Source organism: Garra rufa, chromosome 25 (genome assembly GCF_049309525.1).
Source record: "Garra rufa chromosome 25, GarRuf1.0, whole genome shotgun sequence".
In the NCBI taxonomy this organism is placed as follows: domain Eukaryota; kingdom Metazoa; phylum Chordata; class Actinopteri; order Cypriniformes; family Cyprinidae; genus Garra; species Garra rufa.
In genome coordinates this window covers 35,647,153-35,669,056 of record NC_133385.1, presented here as the reverse complement: position 1 = coordinate 35,669,056, position 21,904 = coordinate 35,647,153, and the positions used below count along the sequence as shown (strand labels likewise).

General features: G+C 35.4%; 2 protein-coding genes across 2 annotated transcripts; one reads left to right on the top strand and one right to left on the bottom strand.

Annotated features, from left to right (window-relative positions):
• Positions 1–1,805: 1,805 nt before the first annotated feature.
• faap24 (FA core complex associated protein 24) lies at positions 1,806–9,715 on the bottom strand. Its single transcript, XM_073832319.1, has 4 exons — positions 9,439–9,715; positions 8,003–8,142; positions 7,741–7,896; positions 1,806–2,880 (listed from the first exon to the last, which is right to left on the bottom strand). Exons 1-4 carry the CDS (start codon positions 9,545–9,547, stop codon positions 2,638–2,640), a joined length of 648 nt encoding a protein of 215 aa, XP_073688420.1. The 5' UTR covers positions 9,548–9,715; the 3' UTR covers positions 1,806–2,637.
• A 145-nt stretch (positions 9,716–9,860) lies between these two features.
• Positions 9,861–21,734, top strand: bmb (brambleberry). Its single transcript, XM_073832245.1, has 13 exons — positions 9,861–9,939; positions 11,470–11,723; positions 12,228–12,356; positions 12,500–12,685; positions 12,873–13,095; positions 14,407–14,523; positions 15,901–16,080; positions 16,163–16,369; positions 18,005–18,164; positions 18,292–18,335; positions 18,665–18,789; positions 18,910–19,010; positions 21,316–21,734. The coding sequence occupies exons 2-13, from the start codon at positions 11,484–11,486 to the stop codon at positions 21,443–21,445; spliced, it is 1,842 nt and encodes a 613-aa protein (XP_073688346.1). The 5' UTR covers positions 9,861–9,939; positions 11,470–11,483; the 3' UTR covers positions 21,446–21,734.
• The last annotated feature ends 170 nt before the right edge of the window (positions 21,735–21,904 follow it).

Sequence of the window (21,904 nt, the reverse complement as noted above, 5' to 3'; positions counted from 1 at the left end):
GTGATCTTCTACATTAACTTTTTAATGGCTGGTCATTTTTGAGCAGGAACACAAATTAAATATAAAACCAGTCCTAAATGAAAGAAAACAAGTTGATACAAAGATTGAATCCAAGATTGGGTGAAAATGTGGTTAAATGAGTGATTTATAAGCTATTTTTTATAGGCCTGTCATTTTTGACCGGGAACACCATAGGTGTAATAGGATTTTGAACACCACATGAGGGTTAACTGGCTGCTGCAGGATGCATGCACAGTTGGAGTATGACAGCCATGCAATGCCTGACTGAGGTAACTTAAATTCATTGAAGAAGCAGCGTCACTGCAGCAAAACAATTAATAATGTCACAAAAAAGGACATCTTTCTGGTGCAGAGAAAAGAAAACGCAAGAAATCAGAGGAAGAGAAAAAACAGCAAGAAAAAGATAAGTAAAAAAATGTGTATAAACTAAACGAGGCTAAATTGCAAGCTGTTAGCTGGCTAGTTAATTAAGCAAACAAGAAAGTTAATGTTTTATTTAACATCGGCAAATTTAAGCTTTGCAATATTAATATATTATAATACAATATATAACTTATCTGGATTAAGATTCAATTATTTTTGCATTCTGTGTAAAAATAACTTTCCTAGATTATATTTTTTATAATAAAAATAAGCTTCAGTTTCATAAACTTGGTGCTAATAATAAAAAATAAGCTCCTGTTTTATAACTTTGGTACTGATAACAGTTTAACATTACTTACATTGGCCTACGTTTGGGGTCTGTGTTATTATATCATGTCTTAATGCTTTAGGTGTACAGATGGCTTGCTGCGGTGCTGTGTCATATAGGTTGATGACCCTTTTTGTATTTGACTAATCTGTAGTTCTTTGGTATTTAGCTATATATCTTATTATTTATTATATTATTTATTTTATTGGTAGTTGATTGTATTTCACTTTTTACATGTTGCAAAAAAAAATTAATTAAAGTGCTTAAAGGGTTTACAGTAAAAGCATTGTCTACTAGTTTATTTTGCAAATTTTCAGTACACCACATTAAGTATACCAACAGGTACTGCAAGACTTTGAATGTTAAAGTTCAAATTAACACTTGACTACTCCTGTGGGTTTGCTACAATTAAAGATCATAGCAAGGAAAAAAAAAAACATTGGTATGATGTAAGCAACACAGCTACAAAAAAAATAAAATTTATATTGGGTGTGTTAGATTTATAGTGTGCGAATAATAAAGGATTGACAATAATTAGTCATATTGGTGGCACAAAGGGGCCCCCAAATAAAATTCTGCTTAGGGCCCCCTGAAGGCTTGGGCCGGCCCTGGGTGCACTGACAGAGGGAGACAGAGAACAGACTACATACTCCAAATAACTGCTTACAGTAAAATGTGCTGTATAGCAAAATTTAAGAGATTTACATTCTGACTAAACGTCATAGTATAACTCCTAAAAAAAAGTGTTTTAATTATAGAAAAAGGGTGTTTGGTTATATGTTCAGTATCGGTTATACATATTTTTGAACCAATTTACCTCAAAATGAGGTATCTCACCATGTCGCTGTGAGAAAGAGGGACACATACATGTTTATATAAAAAAATATATATATATATATATATATATATATATAAAACATACAGTGTTTCGGTAGTGATATGAAAATGCGGAACACATTATTTATTTAAAATCGTTTTATAATTTACAAACTAAATTACATATTTTGGAAAAAAAAACAAAAAAACAAACAAACAATTGAATAAAATGCAAAATACAAAAGCAAAACAAAAAACTAAGAAAATAGGACAAATTATACATTGTCAAAAACTGTACATTATTTAGAGTAACCTTTTACATCAAGAAGAAACACCCCATTAGATCCATTACAGTTTTTTTCCACTGTATAGAACTGACTGTTAACATGTTTATTTATTATAATCATTTATTTAATGATTTGGCCGTGTTGAAAAATTACGAGTTTGAATTAAACTGGCCCAGTTTAAACTGATATCAAAAGTAAAAATTCTGTTTTTTATGTTCTAATTTCATATCAAATTTTGTGTTTTTGGCATCTCGGAAAAAAGGAAATCCAGTCTTTATTGCTAATTAGTTCACACAGGCAATGCCACTGATATAATAACAGTGACCTAAAACTAGGACAGCATCTCAAGTATTTATTATTATTTTGTCTTTAATTTAATCCGTTTAATTTTTAAATCCAAAAAGTTCATTACTAAGTTTAAATGAAAATCTTAAAAGATCATTGTGGTCTCAGGCCCAACTGTACAATGAACACATTAATTATAAATATCCTACCATGTTTCTGGATGCCCTGTGTGTGTGTGTCTGTGTGTAACTCAGAAAGCTAAGTATATAAACAAATGAAAAGAAACATTGAACAAACTCACTTTGAAATTGGATGGAGGTAAGGAACAAACGCTACATGTAATTGAGTCCTTAGCGCCACCTTTTGTCTATTTCGCGTAAGTCCCACTATTCAAAATTCAGTACTACAATATTATTGGCATATTTTATGAAGTAATAAGCAGTTTAATAGAAATTGAGAATGTTAGCACAATTGCATCCAAGGTATGGTTTAAAAAATGCTTGAATGCTTATTTGCTTATTCCCGTATCATGCATTTCTACGTGAACTGCTTGTGGAAGAATGCTGTGATATGCTGGGCTGTGGCCTGTCCCACTATAGGCTCCAGTTCATGGACTGAAGCTCCACAGAGCTGATGGATACTGGGGAATCGCTGAAGGAGCTGCATGGCCTTCACCTTTCCAACACCGGGAATCTGCTGAACCAGACTCAACACCACCGGCTCCAGCAGTCTGGACACGCTCTTCCTGCGGAACGGGTTCTCCTTGTTCTCTCCAAGAACCTGCGGAGGACAAATGTGTTAGGATCCCTGGACTTAACAGCACTGAAATGGTTTTGCACAGAAGTGCAGTAATGTTGTGCATGTTATTTAAACTGCTCTGTTTAACACATATCTAATCATCCAATCACATGGCAGCAACTTAATACATTTAGGCAGGGTGCAATTAGTGGAAAAAGCAGAGGGGGTAGGGGGGGTGGGTGCTTTTGAAAACCGTTTTCTCTCTCCTTAGGCGGAGGTTGACCAAACTCCAGTAAGGCTGTAGCCTAACCTAATGTTAGGGTAATGTGTTAACAATGCACTTTATATACTCATCTTTTTAGGCAAGTACCAGCCAATGAGTGTCATGTCATGAAATGTTTTTAATACGACTGAAACTTTGTCTAAAGTGACCACAATTTCATAAAAACACTGTAAGTTTGGCCTATTAATTGTAATGATTTAATTTCAAACAACGGACAAATTGAGTAAAGAACACCGTATGAACAGAGCCGTTTTCACTCCAAAGTGCCCTTCAGAGAGTGATAAATCCCATTTGGAAAACACTGTTAAAGCGCACATCAGAAATCATTTGATTCAAAAGTGGTATTTTAAAGTGTGTATGGTAGGGATGCACCGAAATGAAAATTCTTGGCTGAAACCGAAAACTGAAAAAGAGGAAACCAAGGCTGAAAACCGAAACACCGAAAGAATTATGCCAATTATTAGTACCATTGCATTTATGGCTATGACTGTGTACTAATCTTACTAAAATCAAGGCATTGCAATTGCATAAATTAATATTAAAGTTTCAAAGAATAAATCAATTATATTAATTTAAACAATTATTATCAATCAAAGTATTATATTACTTAAATAACATATACATATATTTTACTGCCTTTGTTTAAATTGTTTAATAGTTTAAATTTTTATAACACATTATCTTGTGGATCCATCAGTTCGCATTTACAACTCTTCGTGTTTCTCTTCCAGCAGGAGGCGCTGTCAGAATGATAAACAAAGCAGCGCAGCAAATGACTTTGAAACGTGCAGCGCTCATATTTATTTAATGGATAGCCTTTTGAAGTTTCATCGCAATTCTTGTCTTTCAGTCCCCACATTTAAGACCACCTGAAATCATAATTAAGACTTATTAAAATCTTAACCCCTAATAACACTGCAGTCATCAATGAAAAATTAAGAGCTTTATTTCAATAACCGACTTTCAAAAACAAACCTTACACAAAATACATGTCTTTTTATTTTTTTTCCCACCATGTTCAGGGCACAAGAGAAATATTAGGGAACTAAATTAATATCAGCATATGAAGTATAATCGTCTCTCATTCATTGTCTCTGAGTGAATGCACGTCAGATCCTGAAAGCACTGTCAGTTTTTACTTTCACTTTAACATATTGCACAGTTTTCCCGTTGCTTGTGTGCTATCCATTGGCTCACCTCCATGGTTTAAAACTTAAATATTTATAAAAATACAATATATAGAAAAGACATATCTTTAAAATATTGCGACGTAACTGAAAGCTACATCTGTCTCGATCTCTGCTCTCACTCATCACTGCCTGCACGACTGCAGAAACACCCCCTCTTGAAATTTCGGGATTACAAGTTTTGCAAATCTCTATCCGTGGGTCTTTCTCAGATATACTGATATACGTCCACACCGCAGACGTGTTGCTTCAGAAAAGCATGTGCAGGCCGCTGTTTCTGTTTGCGTCAACATGCTGTTCCGGTGATAAAAGTCTTTTCGGTGGCCGAATATTCGGTGCATGGTGAATCATTTGATTCAAAAGGGGACTTTAAAGCGTGTATGACGAATCATTTGATTCAAAAGGGGACTTTAAAGCGTGTATGACGAATCATTTGATTCAAAAGGGGACTTTAAAGCGTGTATGACGAATCATTTGATTCAAAAGCGTGTATGACGAATCGTTTGATTCAAAAGGGGACTTTAAAGCGTGTATGACGAATCATTTGATTCAAAAGGGGACTTTAAAGCGTGTATGACGAATCATTTGATTCAAAAGCGTGTATGACGAATCGTTTGATTCAAAAGGGGACTTTAAAGCGTGCATGGCGAATCATTTGATTCAAAAGGGGACTTTAAAGCGTGTATGACGAATCGTTTGATTCAAAAGGGGACTTTAAAGCGTGTATGACGAATCGTTTGATTCAAAAGGGGACTTTAAAGCGTGTATGACGAATCGTTTGATTCAAAAGGGGACTTTAAAGCGTGTATGATGAAACGTTTGATTCAAAAGGGGACTTTAAAGCGTGTATGACGAATCGTTTGATTCAAAAGGGGACTTTAAAGCGTGTATGATGAAACGTTTGATTCAAAAGGGGACTTTAAAGCGTGTATGACGAATCGTTTGATTCAAAAGGGGACTTTAAAGCGTGTATGACGAATCGTTTGATTCAAAAGCGTGTATGACGAATCATTTGATTCAAAAGCGTGTATGACGAATCATTTGATTCAAAAGCGTGTATGACGAATCATTTGATTCAAAAGCGTGTATGACGAATCATTTGATTCAAAAGCGTGTATGACGAATCATTTGATTCAAAAGCGTGTATGACGAATCATTTGATTCAAAAGCGTGTATGACGAATCGTTTGATTCAAAAGCGTGTATGACGAATCATTTGATTCAAAAGGGGACTTTAAAGCGTGTATGACGAATCGTTTGATTCAAAAGGGGACTTTAAAGCGTGTATGACGAATCGTTTGATTCAAAAGCGTGTATGACGAATCATTTGATTCAAAAGCGTGTATGACGAATCGTTTGATTCAAAAGCGTGTATGACGAATCGTTTGATTCAAAAGCGTGTATGACGAATCGTTTGATTCAAAAGGGGACTTTAAAGCGTGTATGACGAATCGTTTGATTCAAAAGGGGACTTTAAAGCGTGTATGACGAATCGTTTGATTCAAAAGGGGACTTTAAAGCGTGTATGACGAATCGTTTGATTCAAAAGGGGACTTTAAAGCGTTTATGACAAATCGTTTGATTCAAAAGGGGACTTTAAAGCGTGTATGACGAATCGTTTGATTCAAAAGGGGACTTTAAAGCGTGTATGACGAATCGTTTGATTCAAAAGGGGACTTTAAAGCGTGTATGACGAATCGTTTGATTCAAAAGCGTGTATGACGAATCATTTGATTCAAAAGCGTGTATGACGAATCGTTTGATTCAAAAGCGTGTATGACGAATCGTTTGATTCAAAAGGGGACTTTAAAGCGTGTATGACGAATCGTTTGATTCAAAAGGGGACTTTAAAGCGTGTATGACGAATCGTTTGATTCAAAAGCGTGTATGACGAATCATTTGATTCAAAAGCGTGTATGACGAATCATTTGATTCAAAAGGGGACTTTAAAGCGTGTATGACGAATCGTTTGATTCAAAAGCGTGTATGACGAATCATTTGATTCAAAAGCGTGTATGACGAATCATTTGATTCAAAAGGGGACTTTAAAGCGTGTATGACGAATCGTTTGATTCAAAAGCGTGTATGACGAATCATTTGATTCAAAAGCGTGTATGACGAATCATTTGATTCAAAAGGGGACTTTAAAGCGTGCATGACGAATCGTTTGATTCAAAAGGGGACTTTAAAGCGTGTATGACGAATCATTTGATTCAAAAGGGGACTTTAAAGCGTGTATGACGAATCGTTTGATTCAAAAGCGTGTATGACGAATCATTTGATTCAAAAGCGTGTATGACGAATCATTTGATTCAAAAGGGGACTTTAAAGCGTGTATGACGAATCGTTTGATTCAAAAGCGTGTATGACGAATCGTTTGATTCAAAAGCGTGTATGACGAATCATTTGATTCAAAAGCGTGTATGACGAATCGTTTGATTCAAAAGCGTGTATGACGAATCGTTTGATTCAAAAGCGTGTATGACGAATCGTTTGATTCAAAAGGGGACTTTAAAGCGTGTATGATGAATCGTTTGATTCAAAAGGGGACTTTAAAGCGTGTATGACGAATCGTTTGATTCAAAAGGGGACTTTAAAGCGTGTATGACGAATCGTTTGATTCAAAAGGGGACTTTAAAGCGTGCATGGCGAATCATTTGATTCAAAAGGGGACTTTAAAGCGTGTATGACGAATCGTTTGATTCAAAAGGGGACTTTAAAGCGTGTATGACGAATCGTTTGATTCAAAAGCGTGTATGACGAATCGTTTGATTCAAAAGCGTGTATGACGAATCATTTGATTCAAAAGCGTGTATGACGAATCGTTTGATTCAAAAGCGTGTATGACGAATCGTTTGATTCAAAAGCGTGTATGACGAATCGTTTGATTCAAAAGGGGACTTTAAAGCGTGTATGATGAATCGTTTGATTCAAAAGGGGACTTTAAAGCGTGTATGACGAATCGTTTGATTCAAAAGGGGACTTTAAAGCGTGTATGACGAATCGTTTGATTCAAAAGGGGACTTTAAAGCGTGCATGGCGAATCATTTGATTCAAAAGGGGACTTTAAAGCGTGTATGACGAATCGTTTGATTCAAAAGGGGACTTTAAAGCGTGTATGACGAATCGTTTGATTCAAAAGGGGACTTTAAAGCGTGTATGACGAATCGTTTGATTCAAAAGGGGACTTTAAAGCGTGCATGGCGAATCATTTGATTCAAAAGGGGACTTTAAAGCGTGCATGACGAATCATTTTATTCAGAACAAGATTTTTCATTTAGGCATGTTGACATGGCCAAGATATGGGCAGTTATAGCAGAAAAAGAGGGCCCAACCCTGTACTAGGAAGATGTATTTAATAAAGTTTCTAATGACAACAGACAAATGATGTAAACAATAGACATAAAAGTCAAATATGTACAAGTATACTCACCAGCTGTGCTATGAGCTGAGCTGCTTCAGCAGCAGTGGACACAGGCAGTAGAGTTAGACCCAGCTCCAAAACCACAAACTTCTGCAATCCGCTGAAGTACTGCTCACTCAAATGAGTCTTTTCCACAATCACAATGCCCTGCAGACCACTGTTAGCCTAAAAGAACACGGACATGCTGTAAGTGAAGTTTTATTTGACCATAAATGATCACATGAAACATTTGGTGAAATTCCAAAATACCAGAATCTAATCAGAGATTTACATTTCTAAATCGGACAATCTTCCTTCTGTAGCCGTTTCCTGCCACCAAATCGCTTTCTGATACATAGAGGACACATGTTTTATTACTGAGACAGAAGTCCACGACACCCAGCTCCTCGTCAAAGATTATCTTCACACTCCCTGATGAGACAGAAAAAGTTATAGCAACATTAGTACATTCAGACTTGCCAGATTACATGCTGCTTCCCATGTAAATCTATGCTGCTGATATAGAGAAAAAAAAACAAACAATAGAAACCATCATAGTTTTATTGCTTTCCACTATAAATATAATTATAAACCATCAACTATTAACCATTAAAAAATGGTTTCCTGTAGTGTGTTTTGGGACATATTCCATTAGGATTTAGTGGTTTTAACAAGCCACCAGTAGAAGGCGACAAATTACCAGAAGAGACCCACAGGGACCAATTTCAGTTTCTATTAAAACCAGTATTCCCATGATAATCAGTACAACTATTAAAATTTTTTTTAACATGGTAGTTACATTGTTAAAGAATAAGTAGATCAGACCTGTGATTATACTAATATTTACCAAATAACAACACATAAGCGAGATGAACTATGTATATGGTGTTTAAAAAAAGGAAACAAAAAAAAAATATGATTTCCATGGTATTTCTGTTGTTGTTTTTTAATAGTTTTAAATCTAGACCCGGGTTATGCATTGTTTCACCCAGGCTCATACCACAAAATACATCATTAAATATTAATGACGGTCTCAGACTATAATGTAAGTCTGAGCTATTTCAACTATAAAAAAACAAGCACTGACTGATCTTAAAATATATCAATGTCTTTGTTTTGTCTCAATATGCACACCAGTAATGTGTGTGTTTTTTTTTTTTAATCTAAGCACATTTATAAAAATCACTTAAATGGCCTAATCCTGGTTTAGGCTAAACCCTGTCTGTGAAACCGGGCATATATATGTAACATCCCAAGCTAATTCTGTTTCTAAAGTCTTTAATTGTGTTTTAAGACAAATCTGTTCCCTACCATAAAAAAATAAGCGACTTAAGAACAGCAATGTCGAATAGGGGTTAAATACTTAGCTGTGGTATTAACGCATAATCATCATATAAATAACATAACGCAAAAACATTACCTTATATATTGACATTATCACTTTTAATATGGCAGTACATTGTTGTAGATTTTCATAAATCTGAATCCTAAGGGAAAAAAAATTGCAGTCTCTAGGGAGTGTGCAACTGTAAATATTAGCTATAAAACCTTAGCAAAACAAACGTGTATGTCCCTATTTAATTCTAAAAATGTTAATAATGGCAAACTAAAAAACTAATGCGAGTAACGTATGAAAGTATGTTTAAAGAGTGTTTATTTTCTCTGTTTACTCTGTGAAGGCTCAACAAAGTCCAACAAGTCGAGAACACAATAATGTGAATTACCAACCTTTGAGACTCTGAACGAGTGTGGAGCCTCTCCACTTCTCATGAGTGATGATATGTCCGTATGGAGGAGCGGCGTTCAGGAGTTTTGCAGGAACTGGTTTAGATTCCATAACAATCAACACAGTGTATCGCCAACATCTGTATACTCAAAAAACTAACAGCATCTCTTCTTTCCTTTGGGGTTTACCGTACAGTTACATCGTACTCTTACATTATGAGCGCGTATGAAAACGACAATAAACAACTTTTATTAGTATCTCATTTATCCTAACTATCCACTTCCCAGTATCTCAAAACACAAGTCTCGTCAAATCCCGCGCCTGTTTTAACCAGCAAACATCGCGATGTTTCTGTAGCACCCCGCTGCCGCTGATTGGCTGCTGCGAGTCCATTTAAACAGTTGCATCCTTACAAGAGCGTTTACTTGAGTGTTCAGCGAATGTGTTGATGGAATAATCGCAGCTGGAGGTTTTATAAAGCAGACTCTGTGGTGCATATCGAGGTGAGTGCGGACCAGACAATGTGTTAATACGGACGTTAAATGCAACCGCGTTAAATCGTAAATTTGAATTTATATCTTTTATTTCTATATGTGAGTCTAATTCTATTACATGCATGTCTGAATAAAATGCAGATTGTAAAGTCAAGTTCAGTTTGTAAAATTAAAGATGCACAGTGAGCTGGTGTGTGGGATTTGAGCGTTTAGATTGAGTGGATTTGCTGTGTGTGATTCCAGTCAGCTGTGAGAGGATCTAAGCCCGGACATGTTTCAGTCTATGGTTTCAGTCCTAGTGGCAGACCTTACTATTACTATCAATGGTGCACACTTACATTCAACAGCACATTGAACGTTTTCTGATAGACCGTGTTTTTGTTTCTAGAGCAATGCATAGAAACATTGTTTCTAAGCATTGCTCTAGACATTGAAACAAAAATGCTATTAAATAAAAATAAAAATTTCAGTTAATGTTTTGGTGTTTAGTTCAATTATTATTATTATTATTATTATTATTATTATTATTATTATTATTATTTTATTCAAAAATGTTTTAATATCCATTACTTAACATTAACTGAAAAAAATAAATTACATATATATTTTAGGCATTATATTTTCAGGCAAGTAAATAAAACTAAATAATAATAATAATAATAAAAAAAAAATGAATATAAATTACTTAACTTTAACTAAAATAAACCAAAAAACAATTTTATTTTATTTTATTTTTTTATTTGATTTTTTTTTTTTTTTTTTTTTTTTAGGCATTTTAATGTCAGGCAAATAAAGTACAAACTCAAAAATGCTACTAATTGAAAATAATTTGAATATCCATTACTTAACATTAACTGAATGAAAATTAAATACACAGAAAATATTTTTATTTTATTCAAAAATGTTTTAATATCCATTACTTGACATTAACTGAAAAAAAATAAAATAAATAAATATGCACACAAAAAATATGTATACATTTATTTTTTTATTTTTTAGGCATTATATTTTCAGGCAAATAAATAAATGAAAACTAAATAAAAAAAAATGAATATAAATTACTTAGCATTAACTGAACAAAAAAATACACAAAATATATTATTTTATTTCTTTATTTTCAGGCAAATAAAGTGCAAACTCAAAAATGCTGCTAAATTAAAATTATTTTTGAATATCCATTACTTAACATTAACTGAATAAAAATTAAATACACACACACACACACACGCGCACACACACAAAAAAAAAAAAAAAAAAAAAAAATATATATATATATATATATATATATATATATATATGCATCTTCTCTGGGTGTGTGTTTCACTGTATATATATTTATTTGTTTGTTTTTCCTATTTATTTAAAATGAGAATATTTATTTGTAATACAGTTTTCCTATGCACGCATGTATTGTTTTATTTTAAAACATGAAAATGCATTGTTTTATATGCAATGCTGCACACATATGATGCCTTTTATGTTGTTAGCTCATAGTAAGGGATGTTATGTTTCACACATTTCCTCATCTTCTGTGTGCAGGGTTGTTGCTGAGGATGGGGCTTTGGTTTGTGATGCTGTGGGTGTTGAGTATGCAGTGTGTTGAGGTGGATGCATTCTTTGACTGGCTGAATAAGCCTGCACCCGCTCCTGCTCCTCCACCTCCACAAGAATCTATCGCCCCCATTCTTCTCCATGGAGAGACTCCGGCATTTGAAATGAGTGTTGTTGATGAGAAGTTTTTGGCTGAAGCAAAGCAGATGGAACTCAGTCCTCTGGACAGCTGCCATTTCCGGGTAAATACAGTGCGGCATGTTCATTTCAAGAATAAACAATCGGCTAATTACAGCCAATAGAATAGTCAGTTTTCTTTATTTAGCGCTATATAGAAGTATTGCTTCAAAGCAGTTTGTCACCAAGTAAAAAAAAAAAAACGTCTTCAGTAATCTGCCTTCTCTGTGTAATTTTGTTCGGCTTCGAAATTTTCATTTCAGTGCATCCCTAGTTGTAGCTAAACTCTGTATGACACCGGCCCTCCAGGACCGAGTGTGGTGACCCCTGATATAGAGTATCGTGAACAATTTAAATATGCTTTCTATTACAAAAACACTATCCGCTTGTTAAGTCTGACGTCACGCGTCACCACTTCCAGGTTCAAATGCTCTATCAGATGCCATGAGAAAACAACAAATGGTGCTAATACACAATCACAATGTGATTATAATGCATATAATTCTATCAAGTCTCTTCATGTTTTTAATCTGTTATTCCGCCTTTTTAAATCTTTTTTATATATATAGGTTGTTGCTCAGCTCAAAGCTACTTGCAACGGCCTATCAGAGGAGCAATTGGCCAAACTGGGCGTGGCTTTATTCAACTGCCAGTCAGAAGTGGAGGGTCGCAGGACTTACCCTTGCACTGAAGAAATGGTATGGTCAATGGCCACAGATTTGCTGTTTAACTGTTTGGAATACTTGTCTTTCTATCAGTCAACACAAGCAGTTCTAGTTGTGTGGTGCTTTACATGTAGAATTCATTGAGTGTGATTAAACCAATATCTCTCTCCTTGCAGTCTATAAAAGAATGCACAGCGGACATGGATTCAGACACGTGGAATGCATATCACATTGTGAGTAACCGAGCGAGATCCGTGTGTTACGCCACGCGCCAGCAGCACTTCCGCAAGCGAGCCGAGCTAACGGTCAACGCTTTGATCTCCACAGCAACTAGTCAACTGGATGCCATGAAAGACCTAAAGGTGTGTTATAAAGATATTAATTTCATTTTTATATTGCTCTTGGTCTTACTGCACAATCATGTCATGCTTATACCAAAGAAATATCGCTAGAGTGTTTCTATTCCATTCTGAAATTATGGGTTAAATAGGTTGTGAATGCACTATTGACTTCACTGTTTTATGGTTCTTTGTGTTTGTTGATCTGCAGGAGGGTCAAAAAGAGCTGAGGGAGATGACCGCTGCTTCACTGGACAAGCTGCTGGAGGGTCACAGCGCACTGCAGCTCCAGCAGGGGGCCCTAAAGGAAGGGCAAGAACAGCTAGATGCCTCCATCAGTGGAAACCTGGAGAGACTGGCGCAGGAGAAAGCTCTCATCAGCACCGGCCAGCAATTAGTGGCTCAGTTAATTCAGGGCATTACACAGAAAATGGGTCAGTCACAGATAAATGCTTTTGCTTTAAGGTTGACTTGCAAATTCCTTCTTATATCAGTTTTTGAGCCATTCATAGTAGTAACTAGGTTAACATTATCTGTTCTTAATTTGTCATATCACAATCAAATTTGACCGCCAGTTGTCATCCAAGATGTTCATGTCTTTCTTTCTTCAGTCGTAAAGAAATTGTTTTTTGAAGAAATAATTTTAGGCTTTCTATCCATATAGTGGACTTCAATGGTGCCCCCAAATTTGAACTTTCAAAATGGAGTTTAAATGCAGCTTCAAAGGGCTCTAAACGATCCCAGTCGAGGAAGACTGTTTTTTTTTTTTGTTTTTTTTTTTTGTTTTTTTAAATAAATAAATTACAAAAAATATATATTATAAATTATACTTTCTACCTCAAATGCTCGTCTTGTCTAGCTCTGCGTGAACTCTGTGTACACTCTTAAAAATAAAGGTGCTTTAAAAGTTTCTTCATAGAGATGCCATAGAAGAACCATTTTTGGTTCCACAAAGAACCATTCAGTCAAAGGTTCTTTAAAGAATCTCTTTCTTACCTTTTTATAATCTGAAGAACCTTTGACTGAATGGTTCTTTGTGGAACCAAAAATAAACTTTGTGAAACAGAAAGGTTCTTCAGATGTTAAAGGTTCTTTATGGAACCATTTAGACAAAAAGGTTCCTCTATGGCATCGTGAAGCACCTTTATTTTTGGGGTAGGTCAAAAAAATTCTAGTTTTCTTTTCCAACTTCAAAATCGCCCTACATCGCTGTTTTACCTTTTTTTTTTTTTTTTTTTTTTTTTTTTTTGTAAAGGCCGTTTGGTCATCTTTGCAAGTTCACTTTATAAACACTGGATCGGTACTTCACCAGTGATGTAGGATGATTTTAAAGTTTGAGGGGAAAATGAGACGAGCATTTTTCGACATTCTCTAACCGTCATGAACTGGAATACAGTTTACGCAGAGCTAGCATTTGAGGTTAAAAAGTAGGGCTGCGATGGTAAATCGATTCTGAGATTTAGAAATCTAGAGAGGTTTATCCGCTCACTCAAATGCTCATGAAGAAGAGTACTGAAGAGCCGTGAGATTAATGTAAACACAGCCCACTGTGAACTTGTGGGCACCATTGAAGTCCATTATATGGAGAGAAATTCTGAAATGTTTTCCTCAAAAAACAAACAATTTCTTTACCAATGAAGAAAGAAAGACTTGAACATCTTGGATGACAAGGGGGTCAGTAAATTATCTGTACATTTTTGTTCTGGAAGTAAACCTTTACGTCTTTGTTTCATCTGCATTTACAGAGAATGTAAGCGGGCAGCTGAAGGGTCAGAGCGCAGAAGTGCAGGAGGGACATCAGGCAATTCTTGATGACCTGGCTGTGGTCCGAGGAAGTGCTCAGGACATCTACGAAAAAATGGGTGATTATTTCTGAAATGATACACTACCAGTCGGAATGTTAAAAGAATTTCAGTGCAATTTTTTTGTTTTGTTTGTTTGTTATGCTATTACAATGTAAACTCTATTTAAATGTTGTTGTTTTTTTTGTTGTGTTTTTACTTCAGTGATTTTCTGCGTTATTACTCCAGTGTCACATGATCCTTCAGAAATATTTGGCATATTAGAATGATTTCTGAAGAATCATGTGACACTGAAGACTGGAGTAATGATGCTGAAAATTCAGGTTTCACAGCAGTAAATTACATTTGACCATATATTGAAATAGAAAACGGCTATTGTAAATTTAAACTAGGGCTGTGCAATTAATCGAAATTCGGATTCGATTTCGATTTCTGCTGCAAACGATCATGAAAATGCAGTAATCGAGATGAAATGATTATTGCACCCCATTCCCCCCCCTTACCAGTGGTGCGCTTTCGCTCGTCCATAAAAGCCTAAATTCACATGCAAATCAGTAAAATCATGTAACGTGACTTTCATAAAACAGGACGTGCTTGATTTGTCAATGTTTTTTTTTTTTTTTGATGTTGTGTTTTTAATAGCGCGTAAGAACTTGTATTTTTAGATCTGTGTTTGGTGTTATAGAGCCAGCGTCTAATAAACATGCCTGTCATTAATGTTAATCAAAGGACAAAAGAAAATCATTAACTGACTGAATATCTTTTAGAAATTTTATGAGGATTAGTCAATATTTTATCAATAAAAAAACTGTTTTGAACTTTTGATTTCAATCTCTGTACCTGACATTTGTTCAGTTTTATTTATGTTATTGCTAATTGTTTATTTTTATTTTTTTTTGTTCCTATTTTATTCCTTGTCTTTAACAATTTAATATTTGACATTTATATTAATCTAGTTGTGTGTTTTTTTTTTTTTTGGTAAAACCAAATAGGCAAAAGACAGAATAAATAGGTTTGACATCTAAATGTTTGACTCAAAACTTTATTTTTATTTTTTTTAATTAATCTTATTGGTATTGCAATTAGGAATAAATAAGAATCGGAATTGATAAGCGGAATCGGAATCAATAAAATTCAAAAGATAACCAACCCTAATCGCAAGTCATAATAGTGTTAAATAATCGTGATTACAATATTGACCAAAATAATCGTGATTATGACTTTGCCAAAATCAAGCAGGCCTAATTTAAACTGTTGTACTCTGATTTTCGATTAAATGCAGCCTTGAGTATATCCAAGATTTTTTTTCAGAACATCCTAATAATGCTTTACAAACCTTACAGAACAACTTACCAATGTATTTGCAAATATCAAACACATCACCACCATTTCAGCAATTAAACTTGAACGATCCTCTGTGTTTGTCCCTTGATCCAGAGCTCAATCTGAACGGCTTCCTCCGGCAGCAGAACACAACAGCTAAGTTCTACTCTGAGCTCATGAGTAAACTGGAGCGCATGAATGGAACTCTGGGATACATGCTGACGTACCTGGACAATATGCAGAATCGACTGGAGGACAGACTGCATATGATCCAAGGCTATCTGGGCTGGGCAGGTACTTGCATTGTGTACCAATTATTAAACAAGAAGACGAAATATAGGAATATGTTTTGGATAAATGTCTAATTCTCTCCTAGGCCTGAGTCTCCGTGCTCTGTGGACGTGTGTGATGCATGCTGGTTACTTCCTGCTGTCTGCCGTGCTGCTGTCGTTCCTGCAGTGTGCTACGTTCTCCCGCATCTCTCTGCTCCTCATGGTCCCAATCAATGCAATTGCAGAGATCAACCAGCAGTCTGCGCTCGACTTGGTCACCCTCACTTTGCTGCTGTTTACACTTTCGCTAGGTACTGTATCTGTGCTGTGAAAAATGATTCTTCTCTGTGGTTTTGAAGTCCCCATGAAATTAAAATTGAAGTATTTTTTGGCTTTCAGTATGAATATGGTAGCCTTAAAGCTATCTATAAGCTTGTGTGCTATAAAACCATAACACATTTAGAAGATAACCATTAAAAACTTACAGTCTCTAACTTTCGCCAATATAAATTTTGATCACCCTGCACTTCTCATCAAACTTTCTGTCCAATCAAATGCTCTCTAGAATTTGAAGTGTTCCGCCCCCTACACTATAAATAGACGCTGAAGCTGCGGCTAAAAACTGTCTCGATATTGTCATGGCCGCATGACGATATGAAACGATAGGTCTTCCGGCAAAAAGTGTAGTTTTTATAATACACTTAAACTTCTTATTCTAACATAAAAGGTCTTTACAGTTGTGTTTTGGGCCAGTATGCTTTGGCATAGTATCTGTCCAATGAACTGAAAGCACTATGTGGCTTAATCCCTTCGCTTTGAAACACGCAGCGAAAACAGACTTGAAGTGTACACTTCGTTCAGGCGATCAGCTCATGATCCGGTGTTTTCTGTGCCTCAGAACGGCTCAGTTCACAGTGAATGTAGTAAACTTGTTTATTGCATGTGCTGTGAGGTTTAGCGTACATTTGGGAAGGCAACAGCCACCAGTTATGCTTTATTTTTGATGACAGCGTTTCACTAGATTTGTAGTGAGATGCATTTTTGTAAGCCTGTTTTACTGAAGCTGGAGTTTTCCATCAAAATAAAAGCTCTACTGCCGAAAGCTTAAGAGTGCAGCATGAATCACTGACAACTAGTGGTTTAAATGGGAAACGTTACTGCAGTCCAAATTCAAAATATCTCTTTCAAGTGTAGAAATTAGAGGAAAGAAGTATTGTAATTTCCCTGCTGTAAAGCAAAAATAATGTACCTATGAAATACATTACCATTTGGGGATCATGTGTTTTATCTGCAGTATCGAATCCCATTTCTGACACTGAATAGTCAGTCAAATAGTCAATGTTTTTTTTTTTTGTTTTTTTTTTTAATTCACTTATCTGTGTCCGTTATAAAGTCTGACTTTATAACACGCTTTTGCAAGTGGTCTATAAAGTCACAATTGTGACTTTATTCCTAAGAATTGGCACTTTATATCATGCAATTTTGACTTTGTAACTCGCTATTGCCAGAACTACCAGAATTGTGAGATAAAAAGTCGCAAATACCCTTTTTTTTTATATATATATATATATATATAGCAGCAACAGGCTTTCATACAAACCTTCTACTGTTGTTTCAATTCTCAATTAAATGAAAACTTCAGAATCTCACAGGTCATCTGGGTACTTTCTGCCTTTTCTGTAAATTTGGACATAATTTCTTACACCATACTGTTTTTTTTTTTTTTGGTTTTTTTGGTTTTTTTCCTACAATATAATAGGAATGTATGCATTTGGTCATCATATCTGATCATTTTACTTCAGTAACTTATCTTGGCTGCTTTGACACACAGCTGCTTCATTGTAAAAGCACTATTGAAATAAAGATGATTTCAATGCAAGGCTTTTATACCATGCATCCTACATGTTCTTAACAGTCCTCTTAACAGTCTTGTACTTGTGATCCAGGTCGCTGGTTTGTCCTGCAGATGCTCTGGGCGTTTTCTACAATGAAGGGCCAGAAATGCAGCCCTGCTCCTCTCCATATAGGCCCTCCTAAAGAGATGACTCCAGAAAAAGAGAGTCTGCCAAGTGAGCGCTGCCATGCGTCGTCCTCTACTCCTGTCCCGTGAGTTTACTATTGAGGAAACAAACCATTAACTAGGAACATCTGTCAAGTTTTAATGGCATTTCAGACTTAAACATGCTGTTTACAACTTAACAAGTTTTTTTTTTTAATTCTTCTTTTGTTGTAGAGATGACCAAGACTGTGATTTGGAGGTGGAAAGCTTCATGATGGGTAATTTACTCTTGTGTCTCCATGTATTCTTAAATTCACTGTCTAATTAATGGATAAACCAAAGAATGTTGGCTAAAGCGTGATTTATACCATATTAGATTTAGATTTGTTCCCTCACTTCAAAAAAATCACAATTCCTGGTCGTCTTTGCACACTAAAAACCTCTTAGAGCACATTTGTAACTGGCTGCCAACCACACATAGCCACTAGCATCATAATACTGTGCTTTCACAGAAACAACCATTACTCTTCAGAAAATATAATCTAGATTCTATATATAATGTTTTTTACTCTCCTTTCTCTTTTCACCCTTCCCTTTCTTGGTGTAGGTGATCCATACTTGCTGTCCATGTCCCCATCTCAGTCTCATGGTCCACCAAAGTTCAGTCATCTAATTACAGGCACACCCAACCATTCAACCCCCAGACTCAAGAGTCGCCACAGCATTGGAGCAGTGAGTAGTTGTTGTTACTAGTAATGATAGTAACCAATTGATGTTATGCATCATTTATATTTAGACTGCATACTGCACATTTCTTTGAACATTTTTTTGAAGTCATTATCTCATTGGCAGGTAGTGTTGGACAAAGTTCCTCAGAGGAATCTAGGAGGTGTGTTGGAGATGGTGAACCACTCGCGAAGCTCAAGCCCCAACAATTCACTTGCCAGCAACAGGTATCCTTAATAGGTTCCCTTTAATAAAGGACTTCAATAATGTAACAATCACTTTTATAAGGTGTTGAACAGTACCCTTTAACTTGCGCAAATTAAAATTGCGAATTAAAAATATGCCTAATGGAAATGCGTCAATTGCGCAAAAACTCCCATATATCGCAAAAAAAGTTTACGCTCGCATGAGGTGGTTTTTCAAGCAATTTAAAAAAAGGAATATTTCACAAAACAGAAATGGAAACAGACTTCTCGCGAGAGGGAAAAAATAAGCTTGAGTCACATAACATTGGTTAATGGACGCGCTGTCATTTCGCAATATTTTATAAATGTTTTAATAAATTAAAAAGTATCACCAAAGTTTTGCGCAAATCTGTAATGGAACTGCGCCTACAGTCGTGCGGCTGCAGTGTGTGAAAACCACTCTATAATGGTAAAAATCCATCCACTTTAGGAGCACCGTGTGCGACTGACTCGATCAGCATATTTGTGTTTGTGCTGAGGGGAGCTTCAGAGGTTTCTACATGTTTTTGCAGCGTTGAGTAATGTATCACAAACATATCTCATGAATCCTTTCATAAAGTGTAGACAGAGTGTAAATAAGAGATTGATTGTGCAGTGGAGAGAGCTTCATTGGTTATAATGGAACTTTGTGAGATCGCGATGAACTAAGATGAGTGACCGCTTTTAATGATTTTTAAGGGAGTTTGTAAATGAGATATTGATTTAATACAACAGTTAAATAAACAAGAAGTTAATATAGTCTGACAATGTAAGTCACTTAACACCATTGCCTGATTTTGCTCTGTTTCGTCATCAAAAGTAGTCTGAAACAAGTCACAACTGAGCCACTGCTCATCTACATTCAAACATAGCGCCGTTTAGTTTATGAATGAACATGCATTTTTAAACTCATCTAGTGAAATGATTCAATTGCACAAATGCTCCTAACAAGAAAAGTAAGCGTAGAGTGACAGCATTTTAATGATTTTTAGGGAGTTAAATGTTTATTTAACTGTTGTATTAAATCAATATCACAAGTTAATATTAAGTGTCTTGCATTGACTATAAGACTATTGCCTGATTTTGCTCTATTGCATCGTCAAAAATGGTCTGAAACAAGTGACGACTGAGCTGCTGTGCATCTCCATTTTGTTTTAAACTAATCTAGATTAAATTTCTAATTTATAAAGACAGTCACTGTCTTTATTCCTGAATGAATCAGCCGTTTAAACAAATCAAATGAATGAATGATTCAGTACTTAATCAGTGTACCTGAAAAGTATCTTTTCAGTTATTGAAATCATTTAATATTTCTATATTCAAAATGTTGTGTATATATAAAATTTATTATTATTATACAGTATATTATTAATTTACTGTGTATATATATATATATTTACATTTACAAAGGATGACAAATTTTAATAAAGTCACAAATGCCATTACAAAGGTTAAAAAACAACAACAAAATTCCTCTGTAAATCCCTTTAAGGAGTCAAATATCACCTCGTAATGGTATGGAAAATTTATCAGATTTTTTGATTATTGATTAAAAGGTGCTCCAGAAATTGACTGTGCTCCTAGATTTAAGTTAGGAGCACAAATGCTCCTAAAAAGAAACGTAAGTGTAGAGCCCTGTATTAGCATAAACAGTCCTGAGTGAGAAGCAGCAGTCCACCATTAAGGTTATCTTGCTGTGGCTGCTGGATATATAAAATGTCAGCGCTTAAGAGGCATAACAAGTGTTGTGCTTTGGTATGTACCAACGGACATATGAGTCTCTATAGACTCTACATCTGAGCTACTGAGGACACTATAGTTTAATTTTTGAAGGAACTGTCCTGGAAAAAAAACTGTAAAGCCCCCCTATATGTTTAGGGATCAATACCAGTGCTTTTTCTGAAGCTGGCATTCGCACACAAAGTATCACACGTTCCCTTTCGAGGGAACATCGAAAAAGTTTGTGATAACATGTGATGGCACCATGAGACTGGCTATGTATAAACTGTGTATTGGCTCATGCCCTAAAAGTGGCAAATTTAACAAGCTATAAAAAATTATGTGCCAGGTATTTTGAGCTAAAACTTTACATACACACTCTGGGGACAACAGAGACTAATTTTAGATCTTAAAAAGGTCCCCTTTGAAGTCAACATCAGTTCAAAGTTAACCCTTTTTCAGATAAAAAAAAATAGAGGGAAAATGTGAATGGTTTATAGGAATAAATTGTTTTTACTTTGATCTTAGGTCTTTGTATGGATAGATATGAAAAATACTAATAACCTTTTTTTTTTTTTTTTTTGTAAAGTACTTTTTCAGGTCGCCCACTTTGCAGCGGTATCACTCGGCTGGGTCAGCCATGCAAAAAGAGGGCTCAGGTGGGTCAGGACTACTGTAGGCTCCACGAAGGTGGCCACACCTCCTACAGTCGACTCTGAAATGGATTCAGCTCTTGTCTTCAGATGGACTTTCCTAACAGAATTATTTGCAGAATGTATATTTAATGCTAGAGCACTTTTCTCTCTTAAACTATTTAATCATGATGGTTTGTCTTTTTAGTCATAGTGGGTTTTATTTCATGTTTGTTGTGCCGCTTGTGGATGTTTCCTGCATTATTTATAATAAATGACGAGAAGTATGATTCACTTTTAAATGTGCAAGCATTTATGGATTTTACCATGCTGTCTACAGACACAATGTATTTTATTAAAGCATTTTTGGAAGAAATTGTTGTAGTAAGTGAAGTATGTGTGTCTTCTGAGTGCATTTGTCTGTCAAATAATGACTGAGATGGAGAGAGCTATCCATCAGCATCAAGTATTAAAGACCTGCAAGTATGGATGGCCTGCAATTGCCCAGTTTCCACATGGTATTACATTGAAATAATCCTGGTTGTT

Excerpts from the sequence above, each read along its gene's own strand:
- faap24 (XM_073832319.1), bottom strand. The coding sequence starts at position 9,547 with ATGGAATCTAAACCAGTTCCTGCAAAACTCCTGAACGCCGCTCCTCCA. Across the intron at positions 8,143-9,438 it reads ACTCGTTCAGAGTCTCAAAG|GGAGTGTGAAGATAATCTTT; the intron begins GTTGGTAATTCA and ends CTGTCTCATCAG. Across the intron at positions 2,881-7,740 it reads CTCAGCTCATAGCACAGCTG|GTTCTTGGAGAGAACAAGGA; the intron begins GTGAGTATACTT and ends TGTCCTCCGCAG.
- bmb (XM_073832245.1), top strand. The coding sequence starts at position 11,484 with ATGGGGCTTTGGTTTGTGATGCTGTGGGTGTTGAGTATGCAGTGTGTT. Across the intron at positions 18,165-18,291 it reads TCGTCCTCTACTCCTGTCCC|AGATGACCAAGACTGTGATT; the intron begins GTGAGTTTACTA and ends CTTTTGTTGTAG. Across the intron at positions 18,790-18,909 it reads GTCGCCACAGCATTGGAGCA|GTAGTGTTGGACAAAGTTCC; the intron begins GTGAGTAGTTGT and ends TCTCATTGGCAG.